This window comes from Scyliorhinus canicula, chromosome 18 (assembly GCF_902713615.1).
Source record: "Scyliorhinus canicula chromosome 18, sScyCan1.1, whole genome shotgun sequence".
Lineage (NCBI taxonomy): Eukaryota > Metazoa > Chordata > Chondrichthyes > Carcharhiniformes > Scyliorhinidae > Scyliorhinus > Scyliorhinus canicula.
Genome location: NC_052163.1, coordinates 29,972,855 through 29,991,929, shown reverse-complemented (window position 1 = coordinate 29,991,929; position 19,075 = coordinate 29,972,855). Strand labels below are relative to the sequence as shown.

The following is a 19,075-nucleotide window of genomic DNA, read 5'->3' as shown; positions in this document are numbered from 1 at the left end:
TTCACTTATTCAGGCCCTTAAGTGACTACTTAAGTGCCTTTTTCCACCAAGTGCAGGTAGGGTGGGAAACTGACAACAAAACCTTTTCCCATCTCTTGCAGGAAGGTCTTCTCAGAGTTAGAGTGCCCTCCCCTCCAGCACCTTGACCTCCAGGACTCCCTTCCTTCCCGGCCTCACCCCCAATACTGCAATTCCCAGCCCCTCACTCCTCCAGGGTATCCCCTACTTTCCTGCCCACCTTTCCAACGGTCCCAGGACTTTGTTCCAGACAGAGAACTGCAGTTTTGCTTCTGGCCACTGCAGCGCTGTGCCTGGCCAATTAGAGAGCCATCCTCCAATCTGATTGTCCAACAGCTCCTTTGGGTGGAACCCCCTTCCCTACCCAGTGACCAGGAGCTGGAACCAAAGCTCAGATTGCTGGAGGAGTCCAACAGCCTTCGTGGCTGAGATTACCCTCAGTATTGACTAGGACCTGAGCCCCTCCTGGGCTGTAACAGTTCATTGTTCCACTGGACCGTGCATTTACTCACTGCGCCATTCATGCAACCATTTAAAGAAAAATAAAAAAATTTAGAGTACCCAATTAATTTTATTTCCAATTATGGGGCAATTTAGCAAAGCCAATCAACCTAGCTTGCACATCTTTGGATTGTGGGGGCGAAACCCACGTAAACACGGGGAGAATGTGCATACTCCACACGGACAGTGACCCAGAGCCGGGATCGAAGCTGGGACCTCAGCGCTGTGAGGCAACAATGCTAGCCCTTGTACCACCGAGCTGCCCCCTTGCAACCATTTCTTTCTTTTTTTTTAATTTAGAGTACCCAATTCATTTTTTTCAATTAAGGGCCAATTTAGCGTGGCCAATCCACCTACCCTGCACATCTTTGGGTTGTGGGGGCGAAACCCACACAAACACGGGGAGAATGTCCAAACTCCACACAGACAGTGACCCAGAGCCGGGATCGAACCTGGGACCTCGGCGCCGTGAGGCCACAGTGCTAACCCACTGTGCCACCGTGCTGCCCTCATGCAACCATTTCTGCTGAATTTCAAATAAAAGCTTTGCAACAAAATTGCGGCTTTATTCCTGGAATTGAATTGAATTTTACTTTGTTGCATATTTCAGGTCAGGCACTTGTTTGTTTTAAGCCTACAGAGACTTTTATCTTGGGAACAGTCTGATTGCACAGTACTGTCTCTTGACTGGGTGGAAAGGTTATCTGTTTTGGGAACTATTTGAAATAATTATGACACTTTAGATTGTGTCAACATCAAGGGAACTGTGTCTCCATCAGGGAACGGCTGCCTCTCAGCAGACAACCTGACTGAATAAATGATTAACGAACAATGCAAGTCTGACAAATATCAGTAGGTCAGCACATGGGGTGATCACAACCTAGACGACCCTAACTTGCACTCGGTGCATTATGCAACAAATTTCAGACAGGAGAAAGTTCCTTCAATTTTGAAATATGACATTGCAAATCCAGATCAAGCAATTTTGCAACTACATCAACTGATACTTTCCAGCAAGCTGTTTAATTTATTTCAAATGAGCTCTTATGCAAGTATTGCATTCAGCATAAATAAAATATGTTAAGACATTTCATGCATTCTTTTATGCAGACAGTATAATTTCTGCAGTGTCCTACATACAAAAAAAAGGAACAAAGATGTTCAGAACCTGATTTTTTTGTTTTATTAAAATCCTGAACCAATTCCATTTTGCAGCTTAACATTTAGCAGCTTAAAATCAGCCACTATAAAATTCTGCAAATAGCAGAAGCCCATTATTTATGTAGATTATATTAACAAAATTTTGTAAACACAAGCTCAGCAGTTAAGTTTCTTTGTCTAACAGTTTTTGTGAAAATTAGATTGAATAGGTAGTTACTAGATTTGGTACACATTTCCAGTGGACAAATGGACGAGAGGAGATCAATTTTAAAACAGGACATTGACTTTTTGACGAACAAGATCTTGCACAGCAAAGGAATTAAATGAGAGAAAAATCCAGTGTATAATCCAGTAGTTAACACCCATTCTGAAGGAAAAGTCAGACAGCTGCCAATTTCCTGTCTGTTTCAAACAAATATGAGACAAAACGACGGTACAATTGAAAATGTTGTTTTGGAAATTGGTGCGTCAGTTATGAATTTTACCTAAGTGGTTGGATTGTACAGGAAAGCAGAACAGTTTCATAAACGGGAAGAACATGTGCATGATGATTCATGAATAATGAATCAGGAAAATAATTAGTTCCCCTGAGCAAATAAATAAGTGGAAAGTGAAAACTGGTGACAGGTGGTGAATTACTGACTGTAGATATGCAGAAAATGCCCAAAGGTAGTTGGCCAATTGTGCATAATCAAAACGCCTAGAATGTATGTTCTCATACTTTCTGGTCGGAATGCGGCAAAGTGAGCAGCAGGGTGTCCAGGATTGGCATGAGACATGCTTGGCAGTTCCTTGCTGACTGGGCATCATTAATATTCCAACCAAAACAGCGACTTGGTTGATAAGAAGTATCTCCCTTGTTGTTAGAATTGGGAGGCACTGGGCTGCCACTGGGGCCCCCAAAAAAATGGTTCCTGGCTCAAGGTAAGTGGTTAGTAGGAGCTCGACAATGGAATCATAGTCCATTTGTGAGAGTGGTGGATGGGGCAGCAGATAACTGGGGTAAGGAAGTGCTTACAGCATTCTTGTGGTGCTCAGAAAACTTTTCCAAGTCTTTCTGGCCCACTAGGCACTCAATAAAATGTTACAGTCATGGCCTTGGCCACTGTTTCTGGCAGGTTTACAATGACTATACTCGGGGCTTGGGTTAAATCAGCAAATTATATCATTTGATGAACAGAGGTAAGAGTAAACTATCCAAAGAATTGTTGTTTAAAATGCTCAATCCTTCCTCTATTTAGACCAAGTTTGCAGCTTTTCAAATGTTTTACTTTGTTATTCTTATGTGGTCACCAGGAGCGGGTGAGTGCGATATGTGGGGTGGCGTTCTCTCAGTTATCCAGATACAATATAAAAGGTTAATATTTATTTACAGGTCGTCAGACACACAGCAAAACAGAAAAATGGAAATGAATAGCTAGTTCTTCAGGCCAGTCTTCTTCAAGGCTGTGAAATGAAGTTTTACATAGTTCTGCACACAGCAAGTTCCTTCACTCTTCAGGACAGCCTTCTCTCATTCAGCAAGTGAACGTCTCTTCAAGCAGGACTCCATGCTCCGCTTATATAGTCTGATCAGGCTGCAAAAATGAGGAATCAGTGCAATGAGGATCAGCTGTCATGTGACATTGTGACCATCTTGTGGAAACTTTGTCCAGAAACTGGAGGATCGTATGAAGGAAATTGCGCCCTTGCAGCACACAGCCAGTCCTGGTGGCACCACATACCTCCTTCCTGTCACCCAGGAAACAACCTTGGTCTGCCGACTGAACATATGGACAGGGTATCTGTATTAACTTGTCTGGAACCAACCCAGTGTGCCACGTTGAAACTAAATGCCTGCAGAGCCCAAGACCATTTTGTGATGTGGTCATTCTGTTTTTTTCTGAAACAATCATTTTGCCATGCCTCAGGGATTCTGTAGGGCTGTAGTTGAACCTTCTGTCCTGGTTCATTTTTTCTAGAATGTTGAGTTTTTCCTGGGATTCTTCTCGGGCACCAATCCACATACATCTCGCCTTTGGGAGGACATGAGATTCTCCCTCTGCACTTCCTTTGCCTTGTCCTTATTGACAGGCTCTGGGTTCAGTCAGATCTCTAGTATCTCCCCGGATAGGCGCCGGAATGTGGCGACTAGGGGCTTTTCACAGTAACTTAATTGAAGCCTACTCGTGACAATAAGCGATTTTCATTTCATTTCCCAGTGTTCAAAAGATTGACATGGTAGATCTGCTAATTTTTTTCTCAACCTGATTGCTTGGCTTTATTGGTGACTTGTCTCACCTTCTCGACTGATTGTGTAGGATCCCTTCCAGTTCACCAGGATCTTATATTCAGTGGTTGATACCAATATCAGGACACATTTATTGGTTGAAACTCTCGGATGGTGGTGCTCTTATAGTATCCCGTCGCTTGGTGTCGTGAGCCCTTTCCTTCACCTCGGGTCCAGGCAGTTCCACTGTTGAGAGCCGTCTTTATGCTTATCTTCAGGAGGGTCCCCATCCTTTTACCCCCGACAGGCCACAGCATCTGTTGCAGTACTCTTGGGCTGCTCCCATAGTGCCTGGAACAAAAATGGCAATCTTGACCTATCAATACTTGATATAACAACTGTTTTACAATGCCAACCTTGGCCTGGTAATCCCTGAGGTGTTTGAAAGTGGAGTTGCACTGTGGGACATGTCCGTGTGTCCCCATTGTTATGACACCTTGGGTTAGGGCGTGGTCAATTCCAGTTGTTGGAATATCTCTTCCAACTGCACCATATGCTCTTTCCATGTGTCACTATACACTACCATATCGTCCAAGTAGACCACACAGACACTCCAGCCACTACTTGGGACATAAGCTGTTGGAATGTTGCTGGTGCATTTTTGAATCCAATGGCATTACCCTGCATTGAAACAACCCTCGGGCCGTTATAAAAGCAGATATCTCCCTCACCCTGAGTGTTAACAGGACCTACCAATATCCTTTTGACAGATCAATCTTTAACAGGAAGAAGGCACTACCTTTTCTATCAATTCAGTCCTTCAATCTTGGAATTGGATACAAATCTATTTTGATGATGGCATTTATTTTCCAAAAGTCTGTGCAGAACCACGTGATTCCATCCGGCTGAGGCACTAACACTATCAGCGAGCTCCAATTACTCCCACAGTGCTCAATTAAGACATTTTTCAACATATATCGGATCTCTAACTCTGACTGAGCCAGTTTTCATGGATTCACCCAATATGGGTGTTGCTTTATTAGTTTAGAGTTTCCTATGTCTACACCTACATCATGACTAGTTAACGGAGTGCACCCTGGTGTGCCCGACAAATCTGTCTAAATTTTTTCAGTAACTTTATTCGATCTTTCCGCTGTCCTTCCAAATAGGCAAACTGGGCCTCTAGTTGTCCTAAGATATCTGTATTTGTTAATTGTGCTGCCAGAGGGGAGGTCATTCCGTGGACTGTCTACCTCTTCTCCTACCTCACTCTTCCCATTTCTGTTTCCTTCCACAATTTGTACCACCTGACACATTTGTCCTTTTCCATCCTCCCCCTACCATAGTATTTCTTTAACATGTTTATATGGCATAACCTGTCCTCCTTCCTACGGTCTGAAGTATTGATTAAGTAAGTTACCTTACTCACTCTCCTAACTACCTTATAGGGGCCACTGACTTCCACTTTCAGAGGTTCACCCTGCAACAGTAACAATACTAATACCTCATCCCCAGCCTGGAAAGTTCGGGACCTAGCTTCTTCATCGGCCCACAATTTCATTCTGACTTCCGAAACCTTTAAATGCTCTTGGGCTACCTGACAAGCTCCTTTGAGCCTTTCCAGGATCATGGATATATAATCTAACATGGAGGATTTGTCCTGTGGTTTTAGAAACTTCTCTTTTATCAATTTTAATGAATTCCGTGACTCTTGGCCATAAACAAACTCAAATAGGCTAAGCCCAGTGGATTCATTCGGAAAATCTCTGGTGACAAATAGTAAAAAATCCAATCCCTTGTCCCAATCTCTTGGATATTCATGGCAATAGGCCCTAATCATGGTTTTGAGAGTTTGATGATGTCTTTCCAAAGCTCCCTGATGTTGTGGATGATAAGCAGTTGATCTTAATTGTTTGATACTCAAACTGCAAACTATGTCCTTGAAAATCTTAGCCAGGAAGTTAGAGCCCTAGTCAGATTGTACTTCTAAGGGTAGGCCACAATGCGTGAAAAACTGCATCCATTTTTCCATCACTACCTTAGCGGTAATGGTTTGCAAAGATATAGCTTTTGGAAATTGAGTAGTCATATCCATGACATGACCGTAAAAATGTACTGATGCCTTGCCTTCCTTTTAATGCAATGGTCCTACGCAATCTACTAACACCCACATAATACCTCCCTAGCTTTAGCTGGTATTTCTATTTTTAAATTCACCTGCCAATTTGACCAATGCCTTTTCAAAGCCCTTTTAAATAAACCAAACACAAGTTGCCCACCTGAAGAAAAATCTTAATAGCTTCCAAAGCCTGTGCCTCGGCGTGGCTGGGAGATTTAATGGAGTTCTTGCACTTGGAAAAGGTGAAATTTGCTCTGAGGGGGGCGCGTGAGGGGTTCCATAAGAGATGGGGTTTGTTTATACTACATTTCAAAGAGCTACTGGGGTGTCAGCTGCTGGGGTGGAGGAGGCAATGTGGGGTGGTTGCTTAGGGTGTCAGGTTTACTTTGTACTGTTGTGTGCTTCAAATGTTAAACATTTTGAATAATCCTGTTATATTGCTACAAACCTGTGTCTCTTTTTAATTTATACTGTAACACAAACTTTACCATAACATTCCAAAGATCCTGGACGAGCCTCCAAATTATGTTACGACACGCTGGGCTTGAATGTTTCAGATGGTTGTGTTGAGCACATTGTCCTTTAAACCTGGCTTTCAGGTTAAGATTTCTGGTTTCCAGTCTGTAATGGGATTCATTGTAGATTCACTCAAGTCTCTGCAGTTTCAGAAATACAGTAGCTTTTCTGGAGAAAACACAATGAAAGAGAGCAGGTCCTTTCCCGGAGCGTCCAGGATTCAAACTGAGCTCCTCGGGTCTCTGAAAATCATTCCACTCGTGAGACTTAATCACCACCTGTTAGCGGGCAGAATACGGCCTTTTGGCCAATTAATTCACCACCAGCTAACCAATCAAATAGAGTCCCACCCCATCACTCAGGTGCCACAAAGTCTGAGTTATTTTGTCCAAAGTTAGCAGGTTGTACTATGTTGTAACTTTTGAACTCCTCAGTCTCTCTGCTGCTGACGTAAAGATACGTGTACATTAGGCATCCATGGATCAAAATGATAATGGCAAAAATAATAAAGAAAGGAGAAATATGGGACTCAACAGGAAGCACCCTTACACCATGCACACAATGTATCTGCTCGTTCTTTCAAAGGCTTGTCTTTGAGCACCGTACTCAAATCCACCAGAGTAACCATGCTCCTAGAGTCCAAGATGGCTTCTACAATGGTCTCTTCCACATGGAGGTGGCAGTTCATATCTTTGGGATCTTCCTCTGCCCTATGATTCGGCTGATAAGGACATTAGCCAACCAAATGCACCTACAGGTGAAACATCAACTTGCCGCTGGTTAACAGTGCACTTCAGTTCAGGCCCTACATCCCACAGTAGATTTCTCCATTCATCGAGCCTTCATTAGTGACACTGTTGCTCGATAAGTTCCACTGCTTGATCCACCAACTGGAAATTCCCTTGGCTTATCGATCTCCTTATGTCCAGTGGTAATGTCTTAAGGAAGTGATCCAGGACAACGTTTTCCGCCACGTCCAGGGCTGAGCTCCTCTGCTTGTAGCCACTTCTGGAACAAGTGTATGAGATCAAACAGCTGGGACTGGGGTGCTTTGTCTTCTTTGTATACCCAAGCATGGAAGCTCTAAGCTCACGTAGCAATCATTACTCCTAGCCGTGCTGGGATCTCTTTTTTGCAATGCCTTTTTCTTCTCTGGGTCATAATAAGCCTTCTGGATTTCGCCAGCCAAAGATGGGTCGATAATTCCAGCCCACTGTTCTTGTGGCCAGGCATTCCTGTTCGCTCAGATCTCCTCAGGAAAGCCTCTACATCATCCGACTCAGTCATCTTTTGTAGACTGGCACCCCCTGGAGCTGCAGGGAGAGATTGAGTTGTCCGACTGGCAAGCTCAACATTTATCCTTTAGAGTTCAGCCTGTAGTTGCTGATGACTCAACCTTGGGTCTTCCAGCAATACACAGTTAGTCTCCACTTGAGCCTGAATGGCCTCATGTTGTTCCTGTGTAGCATTAAGTCTTCCATTATTGAACTGAGTTCTCAGTGATTACCCAGAACCTAGCCTCACATTCTCCACCAGATGTGATGTCGCCAGAAGCTGGGGATTGCGAGAGGTGGGATGGAGTTCTCTTGGTTGTCCAGGTACAATATAAAGATGAACATTTATTTACAGGTCTTCAGACACTCACCAAAACAGAAAAAAGGAAATGAATACCTCACTTTTCCTTGAGCTGAACTTTGCGCACAGCAAGTCCAAGCACATAGCGAGGCAGCGGCGGAAGTGGAGGCGACAGCTGCCACCTTCTCCCATTCACCAAGTGGGTTCCTCTTCTAGCAGGACTCAGTACTCTGCTCACATAGTCTGATCAGGCTGCACAGCAGATCCTCATCGCACTGATTCCTCATCAGTCTGTCATGTGACTTCCTGTGGCCATCTTGGTTGGGGAAACACTATCCAGAAGCTGGAGGATAGTATGAGGGAAACACCACTCTTCACACAGACCCTGGTGGCACCACATTTAACCATTGTAGCTCTTGAGAAATTGGAAGTCAGAATTGATTAGACCAATTATAAGGGCCAATCACATCGGAATGATGATCTACCATTGTGTATTAAGATGAGGTTATTTGGCTAAGAGAGAATTAATTGTGATTAAATGTTGTTACAGAATAACAGAAAACTGTTAAAGGAGGTGTGTGATACAGTATCATTCATGGTGAGGCAGAAGAGTTTTTGACAGCAGGTTTGATTCTCCGTTCCTGAGGCTAAGTGCCGACGCCAGTGGAGGATCCGTGGTGTTTCACGATGTGAAAAACGGCATGAAACCCTCACCGATTCCGGTTCCGGTGAGGGGCTAACACCGGCGCCGTGTGAAACAACCACAGAACGCGCAGAAATCAATCGGAGAGTCACTGGGGCCTGAACCCCACATGCGCAGGGCTGACGTGCTGCAGCACACGGCTACACCCCCACCACGCACCAGCCGCGCCGGAAAACATGGCGCCGGACCTACTGTACCGCATACCCGCCCCCACAGCCCCACCTTCTGGCCCCCCGGCCAGCGGTACAGATCTCAGCTGAGTGTGGCGGTGCTGGACATTGCCCGGGGCAGGGACACAGTGGGCGGGCAGGGCTTGGAGACAACTGGTGGCTTGAGGAGTGGCCTGGTGTCACTGGTGGGGCCTCTGCCCCGAGAGGGGCAGTGTGTCAGGGAGGGTGCCAAAGGCCACAATGCATTTGTCCTTGGTTCAAGGTGGACAATGCTTTTCCCCTGCAGTGAGGCTAAGTTCTGAGGAGTGCACTGAGGAGTGCCTGCCCCCTGTGTGCCACTGATTGAGCTTGGCCAACCTATCCCATTGATGGGGCATCTGGGGTCTGATGGTTTCCAGACAGGTGGCCTGGGTGGGCTCCCAAATGACCAGAGAATCTGTGAATATTTACAGGACAGAGAACAGTTAGGAAAGTGAACAGCCGGGGCCTGTAACTTGTACCAAATGGGCGGATTTAAAACAGATACTGCAGCAATGGCAGCATGAACCAGGCCACCCTGAATCCAAGGGGACACTCCGAATCCACGGTGCTGTCACCAAATCTTTCCCTGCTACTCCCCCGGCAAATGGTACAATTTTTAACAGTTTTCAAACTTTGCTTACCTTCTCTCTCTCTCTCTCTCTCTCTCTCTCCCCCCCCCCAGCAGCCATGATGCCCAGTCCACATTTGTAAACACCTGTAGTAAATCGCACCCACGTGACTTCTGCCTGAGGGGTGGAGCATCACAGAGGCGCAGAGCATAGTGGGTCAAGCGCACTAAACACATTTAAATGAATGCAAATGCAGGTTTTGCATTCCGCCACCAGCACGGGGCAAAAACCTTGTTATCGCCACCGGGGAGTGAACGGAGTATGGTCCCCAAATCAGCGCTGGGCGCGATCCTCCATTTCGTCCGATTCTCCATCTGAGTGAGGATTGCATCATGAGGTGGGGAATTCCGCACACTCTGACCTGCTGGGTATTTCCAGCATTTTTTGTTTTCATTTCAGATTTTCAGCATCCGGAGTATATTGGGTTTGAACATTTATACAATGCCTGGAACACAGTAAAACATTACAAACTCTTCCCAAGAATGATTATCATACAAACTTTAACATTGAGCTCAAGGATACATAAAGGCAGTTGACCAAAAAGTTTATTCAGACATATGTTTTTAAGAGAATCTTAAATGAGGAATGAGACAGAGAGGTTTTGAGGATGGACAAGGCATTAGAACCAAAGTGGCTTATGACGTGGCTGATATGGTGGAGTGTTGAAGTGAGAATGTATGAGAGGCAGAACACCTGGCCCGAGAGGAGGTTCAGAGATGGGGAGGGTTGAAGCCACGGAGAGATTTGAACTCATAGTTGAGAATTTTTAAATTGTGGCGTTTGGTGATGGGATTACAGTATGGTCAGCAAGCACTTTAAAAACTTTTTTTTTAAGTGTTTTTAAATATAAATTTAGAGCACCCAATAATTTTTTTTCCAATTAATCCACCTAACCTGCACACCTTTAGATTGTGGGTGAGACCCATGCAGACACGGGGAGAATGTGCAAACTCCACACAGATAGTGACCAGTGACCAGGGGGCCGGAATTGAACCCGGGTCCACTGCGCCCTGACCTATGCACCACCGTGCTGCCCATGTGTGGTCAGCAACCACAAGCTGATGCATAGGCAGGATTTACTGTGAGGTAGGAGTTTTGAATGGAAGACGAGAGGCTGGCCAGGGGCTGGCAATTGGAATAATAGAGTCCGGAGGTAACAACAAAAGTACAGATGAGGGATTTGATGGCACATGTGCTGAGGCAAGAGCTGTGGGGGAGGGTAATTACAAAGGTGGAAATAGACATTCTTTGAGATGGATAGCAGTTTGCAAGGCCGTGGGGGGGGGGGGGGGTTCAGTGTATTTTTTGAGGACAGGGTTGATGATGGCAGATTTGAAAAGGAGAGAAACGGTACTGGGGGACTAGAAACTATTTACAATACAGCTATTATGAAGGTTAGGAACAGAAGAACAGAAGTTGAGTTGTCAGCAGTCTAGTGAGAATAGGATCAAGTGGTCTGTCTCTTGGACAAGATGTGCTCAGAAATGGCATTGGGGGGGTCACATGATGTGAGTGCAGAAGCGGCTGCGTTTTCAAAAACTCTGGCTCTACTTGTCTTTTAATGCTTTATTTTATCCCAATGCACACCCCATAATTACTTTGGGATAATACCTCTTGTATTATTTCCCTGGAAGATTCTGATTAGATTTTAGCGATGAGGAGCCGAGTTAAATCAAAAAATCCTTGTTTGGTTGAGGAGGTCGGAGGTGGCTGGGATGGGGCCTGGTTTGAAGTGGCGGTTTTGCTGGTGAGCTGGCCTACGCCTCAACGCTGCTGTCGGCATCAAGATTATGGCTGCCATTGTGAGTGATGTTCTGGGCGATGATCTTGACTCCGTGGTGCAGTATTTTGGTGCTAACTTTTATGAACTATATAACATTCCTGATGGAATAGTGGAAGCAGAGAAGAGAATCCTGTTATTTGATAAGAGTAATTTCCCTGGTAGACACACGCCTTCGGTCCTTGGAAATCCTGTTGCATGATATGTCATCTATCCTGATTGACTCGGCTGTAAGGGCCAGACAGGGAGTGTTTGTGCACCCGGTCTCTTGCAAGGGGGGGGGGGGGGGGGGGGGGAGTTACCAACCAATTTTGAGAGTTGGCTGCCAAGCTTTTGCAATTTCAATTTGAAAGCTGGGCGTTCAGGTTTGACGGAGCACATAGTATCCGGTCTTTGAGATGTGGGTTCGGTCATAAACCCTGACCACTGGCCTTATACTATCCTGTCCTCATTGCTCGTTGTGAGGAGTTGGAGGCAGCTGCACATGTCGAGTCATCCTCTCCTGCCAGGGTCTAGGTTCCTTGCTGCTTGGACGACGGCATGGCGGAGCTGACGGAACATCATTCGATGGAACTTTGCTCGATAATTCTGTCATGGCTTTGGCCTTTCCAAGTGCCATGGATGGTGTTAGTCTGCAGTTCATCAATAATCGTGAACTTTATTCTCTTAGGATTATTCTGTTATTGTTTTTTTTTTCTGACAAGGGTGTGCAATATATGAGCACGAAGGCAAGGGTTGCCTGTTATTCTGTTTTGGCAAAAACTATAGTGAGTTGGTAGTGTGACATGTGGCTTGTACAGAGTCTTGCCCTTTGTTTTAATGTGCTGTAACCCTGGCATTTATGAGGTGGGAATGACCTCACTTATGGAGAAGGTGAGTAGAACCACGTCAAGGTGGTGGGTGGTAGGGTTAGCTAAGTTCTCACTTGGATTGAGGTAAACCCCCAGTTAGAGCCATCTGTATTGGGTTTTTTTGTATTTTTTAACTTTGAGTCTTGAGAATCTGTGCTTATCTTCGACAAAAGGCTGGACTGATCTTGTATTGTAGAGAGGACTGGGTTCCTTTTGATTCTCCTTTGTGGTTGACGTCTCTGGAGTTCTTGAGTCGGGGAAAATGTGTGAAGGTGTGCACCAGGGTGTGGTCGGTTAATCCTTGCTTGATTTGTTAGAGTGAGAGTCTGCATGCTGTGCCATCTGCATGTTGAAGCCCTTCCTCAGTTTGAGGGTAGGCTGGATGGGGGAGATAGGCACGCTCCTCCAAGTGGTCTTATGTGGTGACTTCCTGAGTGCCCTTGTTGTTGTCAGGTCTTCATGGGGAGGCAGTGTTTTTGTCTCTGTTCAAGGCAGACTGCTCTGTCCCCTAGTATTCTTTTTGCAATGGCGTGCAGTGCTGGTCTGCGTCTGATGTTCTTTGATTAATCCTGGCATTCCTCCCTTATGGTAGTTTTCTCTCCTTATCTGGGTAGGCAGTGTTCTGTTGCAGATCCCGATTTGGTTAATGGGTTGGGGGGGGGGTTGGCATCGGAGGGAGAGGATCGGCCCCCTCCCAAGATGCCCAATCGATGGGGGTCTTGGAGATTCTTCTCCTTGATGGTGGGGTTTCCTCAGTTGAGGGCAGCATGATTCTTCTAGTCTTGGTGGGGCTAATGTGCTGCCTTGAGTGCAGCTAGTGAGGAACGAAGCTGGTTGGTTGGTGTGTCATGGCATGTGCTGGATATCCCGGGAATACTGACTCCTCTGTGTAAGAATGTGTAGGATTGGGCAGTCCTGTACTGTGACTGATATCCCGTTGCCCCTTTTTTGGGATGTTCCTTCAGTGTGTTCAGAGATGCTGAGTGAGCTTTGAATGAACAGCTTTTCTCTTCTTTGTCGTATGGTGAGAGGCGTGCACCAGAGGATCATGGACTTGTGGCTGTTTACTGGTCCTTTTTGTCCTGGGAGCCTCTACTCCTGGTAGTTTTTCTTTTTTATCCTGTCTTGGTTAGTTCTTTGGGAGGCACTGACTGTACTGAACTTGTAGGAGTATGTCTGGTCCGCTCTGTATAAATATTTGGAATGATGATCGTTCTGTACTGTGTCAGAGTTTGGGGTTTTGTTGCAACTAGTTGAGTATATAAAATATCCTTTTAGAGCTGGTGACCTTGAATATTTTTTCCATAATTCTTTTTCTTTCTGTTACTGTGGGGTTAAAGAATCCGTGATTGGCTCCTACAAGGGTACAGACAGGTCTGATCTGTGAGAAGAGGACAGTACACCATGTTATTGGTGCCTCTGGTGTGGCTGGAGTTGAGGGGTATATGTTCTGGTGCGTGCCCAAACATGGCATGAAGATCTTATCCTGAATTCTTGTGGTTGTTGTGGGCAATCGCTGTGTGGGAAGATATGCGCCATATTGCCATGTGTTCATGGCCTTAGCCTCGTCTCCCTTGTATGTAGGGAGGTGCCAAGTTGAGTTTAGTACTTGTACTGGGCCAACTGTATTGTTGTTCTTCTGTCCTCCATATCTATGTATGTTGAGGCATTTTTACAATTCCCCTACCATTTATTTGTTAAAATGCAAAAACTTCAATAAAAATACTACAAACAAAAAGAAATGGCATGAGGGATGATAGAAGTTATGATTTCAGGACTGGAGTAGAGGAAACCTTGGGAAAGTTTGACCTGATGTGTTAGGGAAAGGGAGGGAGGCAATGAAGCTACAAGGGCAAAATGGATGGTTTTATTCTTACTAATTTTAGGAATTTAGTGTGGTGATTATATTAGTATTCTAGGGAGCCCCCTACCACCTTGTCAGGACAACTAAGGGTGAACAATAAAGATCAGGCTTACGAGTGATGCTCAGAATTCCCAAAGATTGGTTAGGTTTCCTTGACTTTAAAACGTACCACTATACAAAACAGCCACACTGGTACTTCCTTGTGATCATCAAGAATTATGACTCGTAATTTAGTTAATTTAGGGATTATGCAGTTGAATAAATGTTTTTCTAAGGGGTTATGTAGTGAAATAATATAAATGTAGTTAATAGTTATTTTATGAATGACTGATTTTAAACAAAAATGAAATCTGCAATAGACACTTCGAACTTTATATCATTTTGGGGACGATTTAATGCCCACAAAACAGAGGGCGGAATTTTCTGACCCTCCTGCCGGGTCGGAGAAACCCCGGGGGGCGGCATGAATCCTGCCCCGCCGCTCCGACGCTGGCTGCCGTATTCTCCGGCGCTGGTTTTTGGGCAGGGGCGGGGATCACACCACGCCGGTCAGGGGCCGTTGGCAGCGGCCCCCCTGGCAATTCTCCGGGCCCCGATGGGCCGAGCGGCCGTTGGTTTCTGGCCAGTCCCACCGGTGTGGATTGAACATGGTCCCAGATGGTGGGACCTGGCAGGTAGGCCGGCTGGTGCAGACCTACGGTGGGGTGCGGGGGAATCCGACCCCGGGGGGGCCGGGGGTGGGGGGGCCATGGTGGCCTTGTCCCGCGATCGGGGCCTACTGATCTGCGGGGGGGGCTGTGCTGTGGGGGCACTTCTTCCTTCCGTGCAGGCCCCTTTAGGGCTCCACCATGGCTGGCACTGAGAAGACACCCCCCCCCCCTGCGCATGCATCAGAGTACACCGGCCGGTCTGCGCATGTGTTAAACCACGCCGGCGGTTCTGCACATGTGCTAACTCCCGCAGTCCCACGGGCTGATGTGGCGCCAGCCTAGTCCCTGGCAGTGTGGAGAATTCTGCAACTTCCGGTCGGCCCAACACTGGAGTGGTTCGCGCTGTTTTTTACGCAGGCGTTAGGCCATCGCGCTGGAATATGAGAATCCTGCCAAGAGTCCCATTTTGGGCAATGCAGGAAGAGATTGGGGCACCATTATTAAATGCCGCCCCAAACTCTCGTTCTCCCCTCGGATACCACACCACGGCCTCCGGACGCCCCCTACCCACTGTCCCAACTTACCTATTTATTTTATTCTTTATGGGATGAGGCCGTCGCTGGCTGGCCCAGCAGTTATTGCCCACATTCTTTTTAATATAAATTTAAAGTGCCCAATTCGTTTTTTTCCAAATAAGGGGAAATTAACAGGGCTGGTTTAGCACAGGGTTAAAGAGCTGGCTTTTAAAGCAGACCAAGGCAGGCCAGCAGCACGGTTCAATTCCCATACCAGCCTCCCCGAACAGGCGCCGGAATGTGGCGACTAGGGGCTTTTCACAGTAACTTCATTTGAAGCCTACAATAAGCTATTTTCATTTCATTTTCAAATTTAGCGTGGATTCTAATCTGGGTCTCTATTAATCTGGGTCTCTGGATTACTAGTCCAGCGGCAGCACTGCTCTGCCACTGCCTCTCCTAGGGGGTCCTTGAGACCTCCCCCTCACCCCACCTCATAAGGGTAGGGCACCCCTAGGCCCAAACCCTGACATGCACAACCTGGCACCCGGGCACCTTGGCACTGCCATCCCAGCACCCTGCCAGGGTAACACTGCCAGATGGCCCAGGTATCAGTGTGGAAGGTGTCAGGCTGGCAGTGCCAAGGTGCCCATGTGGTGATGGGAGTGGCACCCTGCCCAGTGGTCAACAACTTTAGGGCTTCTGATAACCTGGGAGACCCCCCCCCCCCCCCCCCACCCAGGTGCTGTTACACTTGGTCCACATTTGTGTGGACCAGTGCTAAACGGCGCCAGGTGCCCAGTTAGGGCAAGATCCAGAGCGTGATGTCTCGCAAAACGATATCTCGCTAGGCATTCGGAGACAAAGTTGGGCGTGACAAAGGTTGTTCAATCGCACCCTTAATCTCAGCATGGCTTCTGAGGTCTGCTCATGATGCCTATTAGTTGAGTTGACATGGTATGTGTAAGGGCAAATTGTGGTGGGTGTGGGGTATGGTTTGGCAGTAAGTTGGCATAGGGGCTATAAAGGTTAGTTGAGTGGTTTGAAGGCATGTGTTGGCATGGAGGATATAAGGGGTCATGGGGTGAGTAGAGGGGCATGAATGGGGCATGATGAATGTCGGGGGGGATTTATGAGGGGTGAGGGCTGTTTTATGTATTTTTTTAAAACTTCAGTACAGTGCCTTAGCACAGAAGCAGGTCTTCCACCAAGTCCACTTCCGCACCTGGTAGCCTCCACATTTGGTCTGGGGGGTTGTACGGACTGCCTCGTAGAGAACCCTGCCAGTCGTGAACAAAATCCCAGCTTCCGGGACACTTTTTGTCCTCGGGCCAGATTTGTGGAGCTGGAGAATGTCCCATTTTGTACTTCCAACCGGGAGCAAAAAAACAGGCCCTGGATTTGTCATTCCCCACTGTCTTAACAATGGACGGTATAAGAAACCTTGTCGACTAATTTATTAATTTGTAGCTTATGGAAAAATACTGCTCAAAGCATACTTTTTTTAAAAACAAAGTTTATTTTTCTAGATGATGTTGACCAAAGTAATCGTGGAAATAAGGCAGAATTGGTGCTGTTGATACAAGACACTATTGCCATACAGCAAGCCGGAATGGAGCCAATATCCACCTTGCAAGGAGCTAAGGCTGATATTCACAAGAAGGCAAAACCTCATCACCTAACTGCTACTGGAACAAAACAGAAACATTCATCAAAAACTGCAAAGATTAGAAATTACAATATCCGTGACTAAAGACTCTCATGAACTAGAATCTGAAACAAAGGGTATAAGTGTTACAATTAGCAGACAGTATTTTTTCACACGCTGAACATTCTAAACTGGTCGCTCTCCAATTTCTGAAAACAATCACACTCTTCAGGAGTCTTGCGAGTTTACTTCCAACAATGTAACAGAACCTCGATCAAACTTTAGCCTTCTGAAGTCAAGAATATGTATCGCGTCTTTGTGCTTCCCAAGGTTCAGTTGAGATATCCCTTCCTCAAAGAAGTGAAGGAGACTAATCAGGCAGAATCTTCCCATTTTGGATCACGGTGACTACTGTTTACCAAATCATTGCACTGCAGAAAATCCTCAGGTTTACTTCTGATGATTAAATAATTATTTTATAGGGAATGGAAGTAAGATCATCAGGTCTTTCATTGACTGTGTCTGCTTTGTCACCTTTTGTATGTGGATATCACATTGGTAGGTTTCTAACCTTTGGTACCCCCCACCAGTTCCCATTACCTTCCTCATAACCATTGTCAGTGTTTCATGAATCTCTTCCCTCACCTATTTCAATACTTTGAGTTAAGCATACGTCTTTGGCTTTGAACTGAATAAGACTTCATTTTATAATTAAGAATAGGGGTGGTGGTGAAACATTAGCCTCTCAGGACAGGGAATGGAAGTTGAATTCTTAAAATTCTGAAACCTGACCAATGACACACCTCTTTGCAGTTTAATCAGGATGCGGGTGGGCATGATGGAGGAGGGTAAATAGCCTGCTCTCTGGAGGCGGGTCAATAATTCTAGTCAGTTAATGAGGCTACATGTTATATTTTAGCGATCTCATTAGGTTTAAATAGCTGGAAACTGTGCAACTCAAGGGAGATGCACATTTCTGGATCCAGCAGATAAGTGCCTTTTATAAGTGCTTGTCAGCTAGAAGGAGCAGGCATGCTTCTCCCTGATCCTCCAGCTAAACTGCCACAATCAGCATCACTCCAAATCCTCCATTATATGCCCCCAACTAGCGATGTCTCCTCTCCCTGGCAAGCATCTCCCAATCCCATCCCAACTCTCCTCTCCAGTCGCCACCAGCAACCTTTAGTGTAAGACTTTTAACAATTGACAATGGTTTCACGATCATCATTAGACTTTTAATTCCAGGTTTTGTTTTAATTGATTTCAAATTGCACCATCTGCCATGGCGGGATTCAAACTGCAGTCCCCAAAGCATTATGCTGGGTCTCTGCATTATTAGTCCACGGTAGCACAGTGGTTAGCACTGTTGCTTCACAGCGCCAGGGTCCCGGTCTCAATTCCTGCTTAGATCACTGTCTGTGCAGAGTCTGCACGTTCTCCCTGTGACTGCGTTGGTTTCCTCTGGGCGCTCCGGTTTCCTCCCACAAGTCCCGAAAGGCGTGCTGTTCGGTGAATTGGACATTCTGAATTCTCCCTCTGTGTACCCAAACAGGTGCCGGAGTGTTGCGACTAAGGGATTTTCACAGTAACTTCATTGCGGTTTTAATGTAAGCCTACTTGGGCCAATAATGAAGATTATTATTATAATACCAGTTCGCCACCACCTCCCCTGGATTGCTAATTATACTAATAATTTCTATTTTATGTGACGGACACTGTATCAGAATAGTTGGTTCCCAAAAATGTAAATATTTTCAGGTGTTTCTTCACTGCTCAATGTTGTTTACAGAGCTTATTTAAAGGAGGTGTGTTTTCCAGTGAAGGATAAATTCCCCCAGTGAAGGGGGGCAGCATGGTAGCATTGTGGATAGCACAATTGCTTCACAGCTCCAGGGTCCCAGGTTCGATTCCGGCTTGGGTCACAGTCTGTGCGGAGTCTGCACATCCTCCCCTTGTCTGCGTGGGTTTCCACCGGGTGCTTCGGTTTCCTCCCACAGTCCAAAGATGTGCAGGTTAGGTGGATTGGCCATGATAAATTGCCCTTAGTGTCCAAAATTGCCCTGAGTGTTGGGTGGGGTTACTGGGTTATGGGGATAGGGTGGAGGTGTTGACCTTGGGTAGGGTGCTCTTTCCAAGAGCCGGTGC

At 46.1% G+C, this 19,075-nt stretch overlaps 1 protein-coding gene across 6 annotated transcripts in view; it reads left to right on the top strand.

Annotated features, from left to right (window-relative positions):
- Positions 1–18,249, top strand: part of ccdc57 (coiled-coil domain containing 57) — a 276,573-nt gene extending 258,324 nt beyond the window's left edge. For all 6 annotated transcript variants that reach the window (XM_038776870.1, XM_038776871.1, XM_038776872.1 and 3 more), the window contains one exon: positions 16,812–18,249. In XM_038776870.1, the coding sequence (XP_038632798.1) occupies positions 16,812–17,035 (224 nt within the window). In that variant the 3' untranslated portion in view covers positions 17,036–18,249. The remainder of the gene's footprint in view (positions 1–16,811) is intronic.
- The last annotated feature ends 826 nt before the right edge of the window (positions 18,250–19,075 follow it).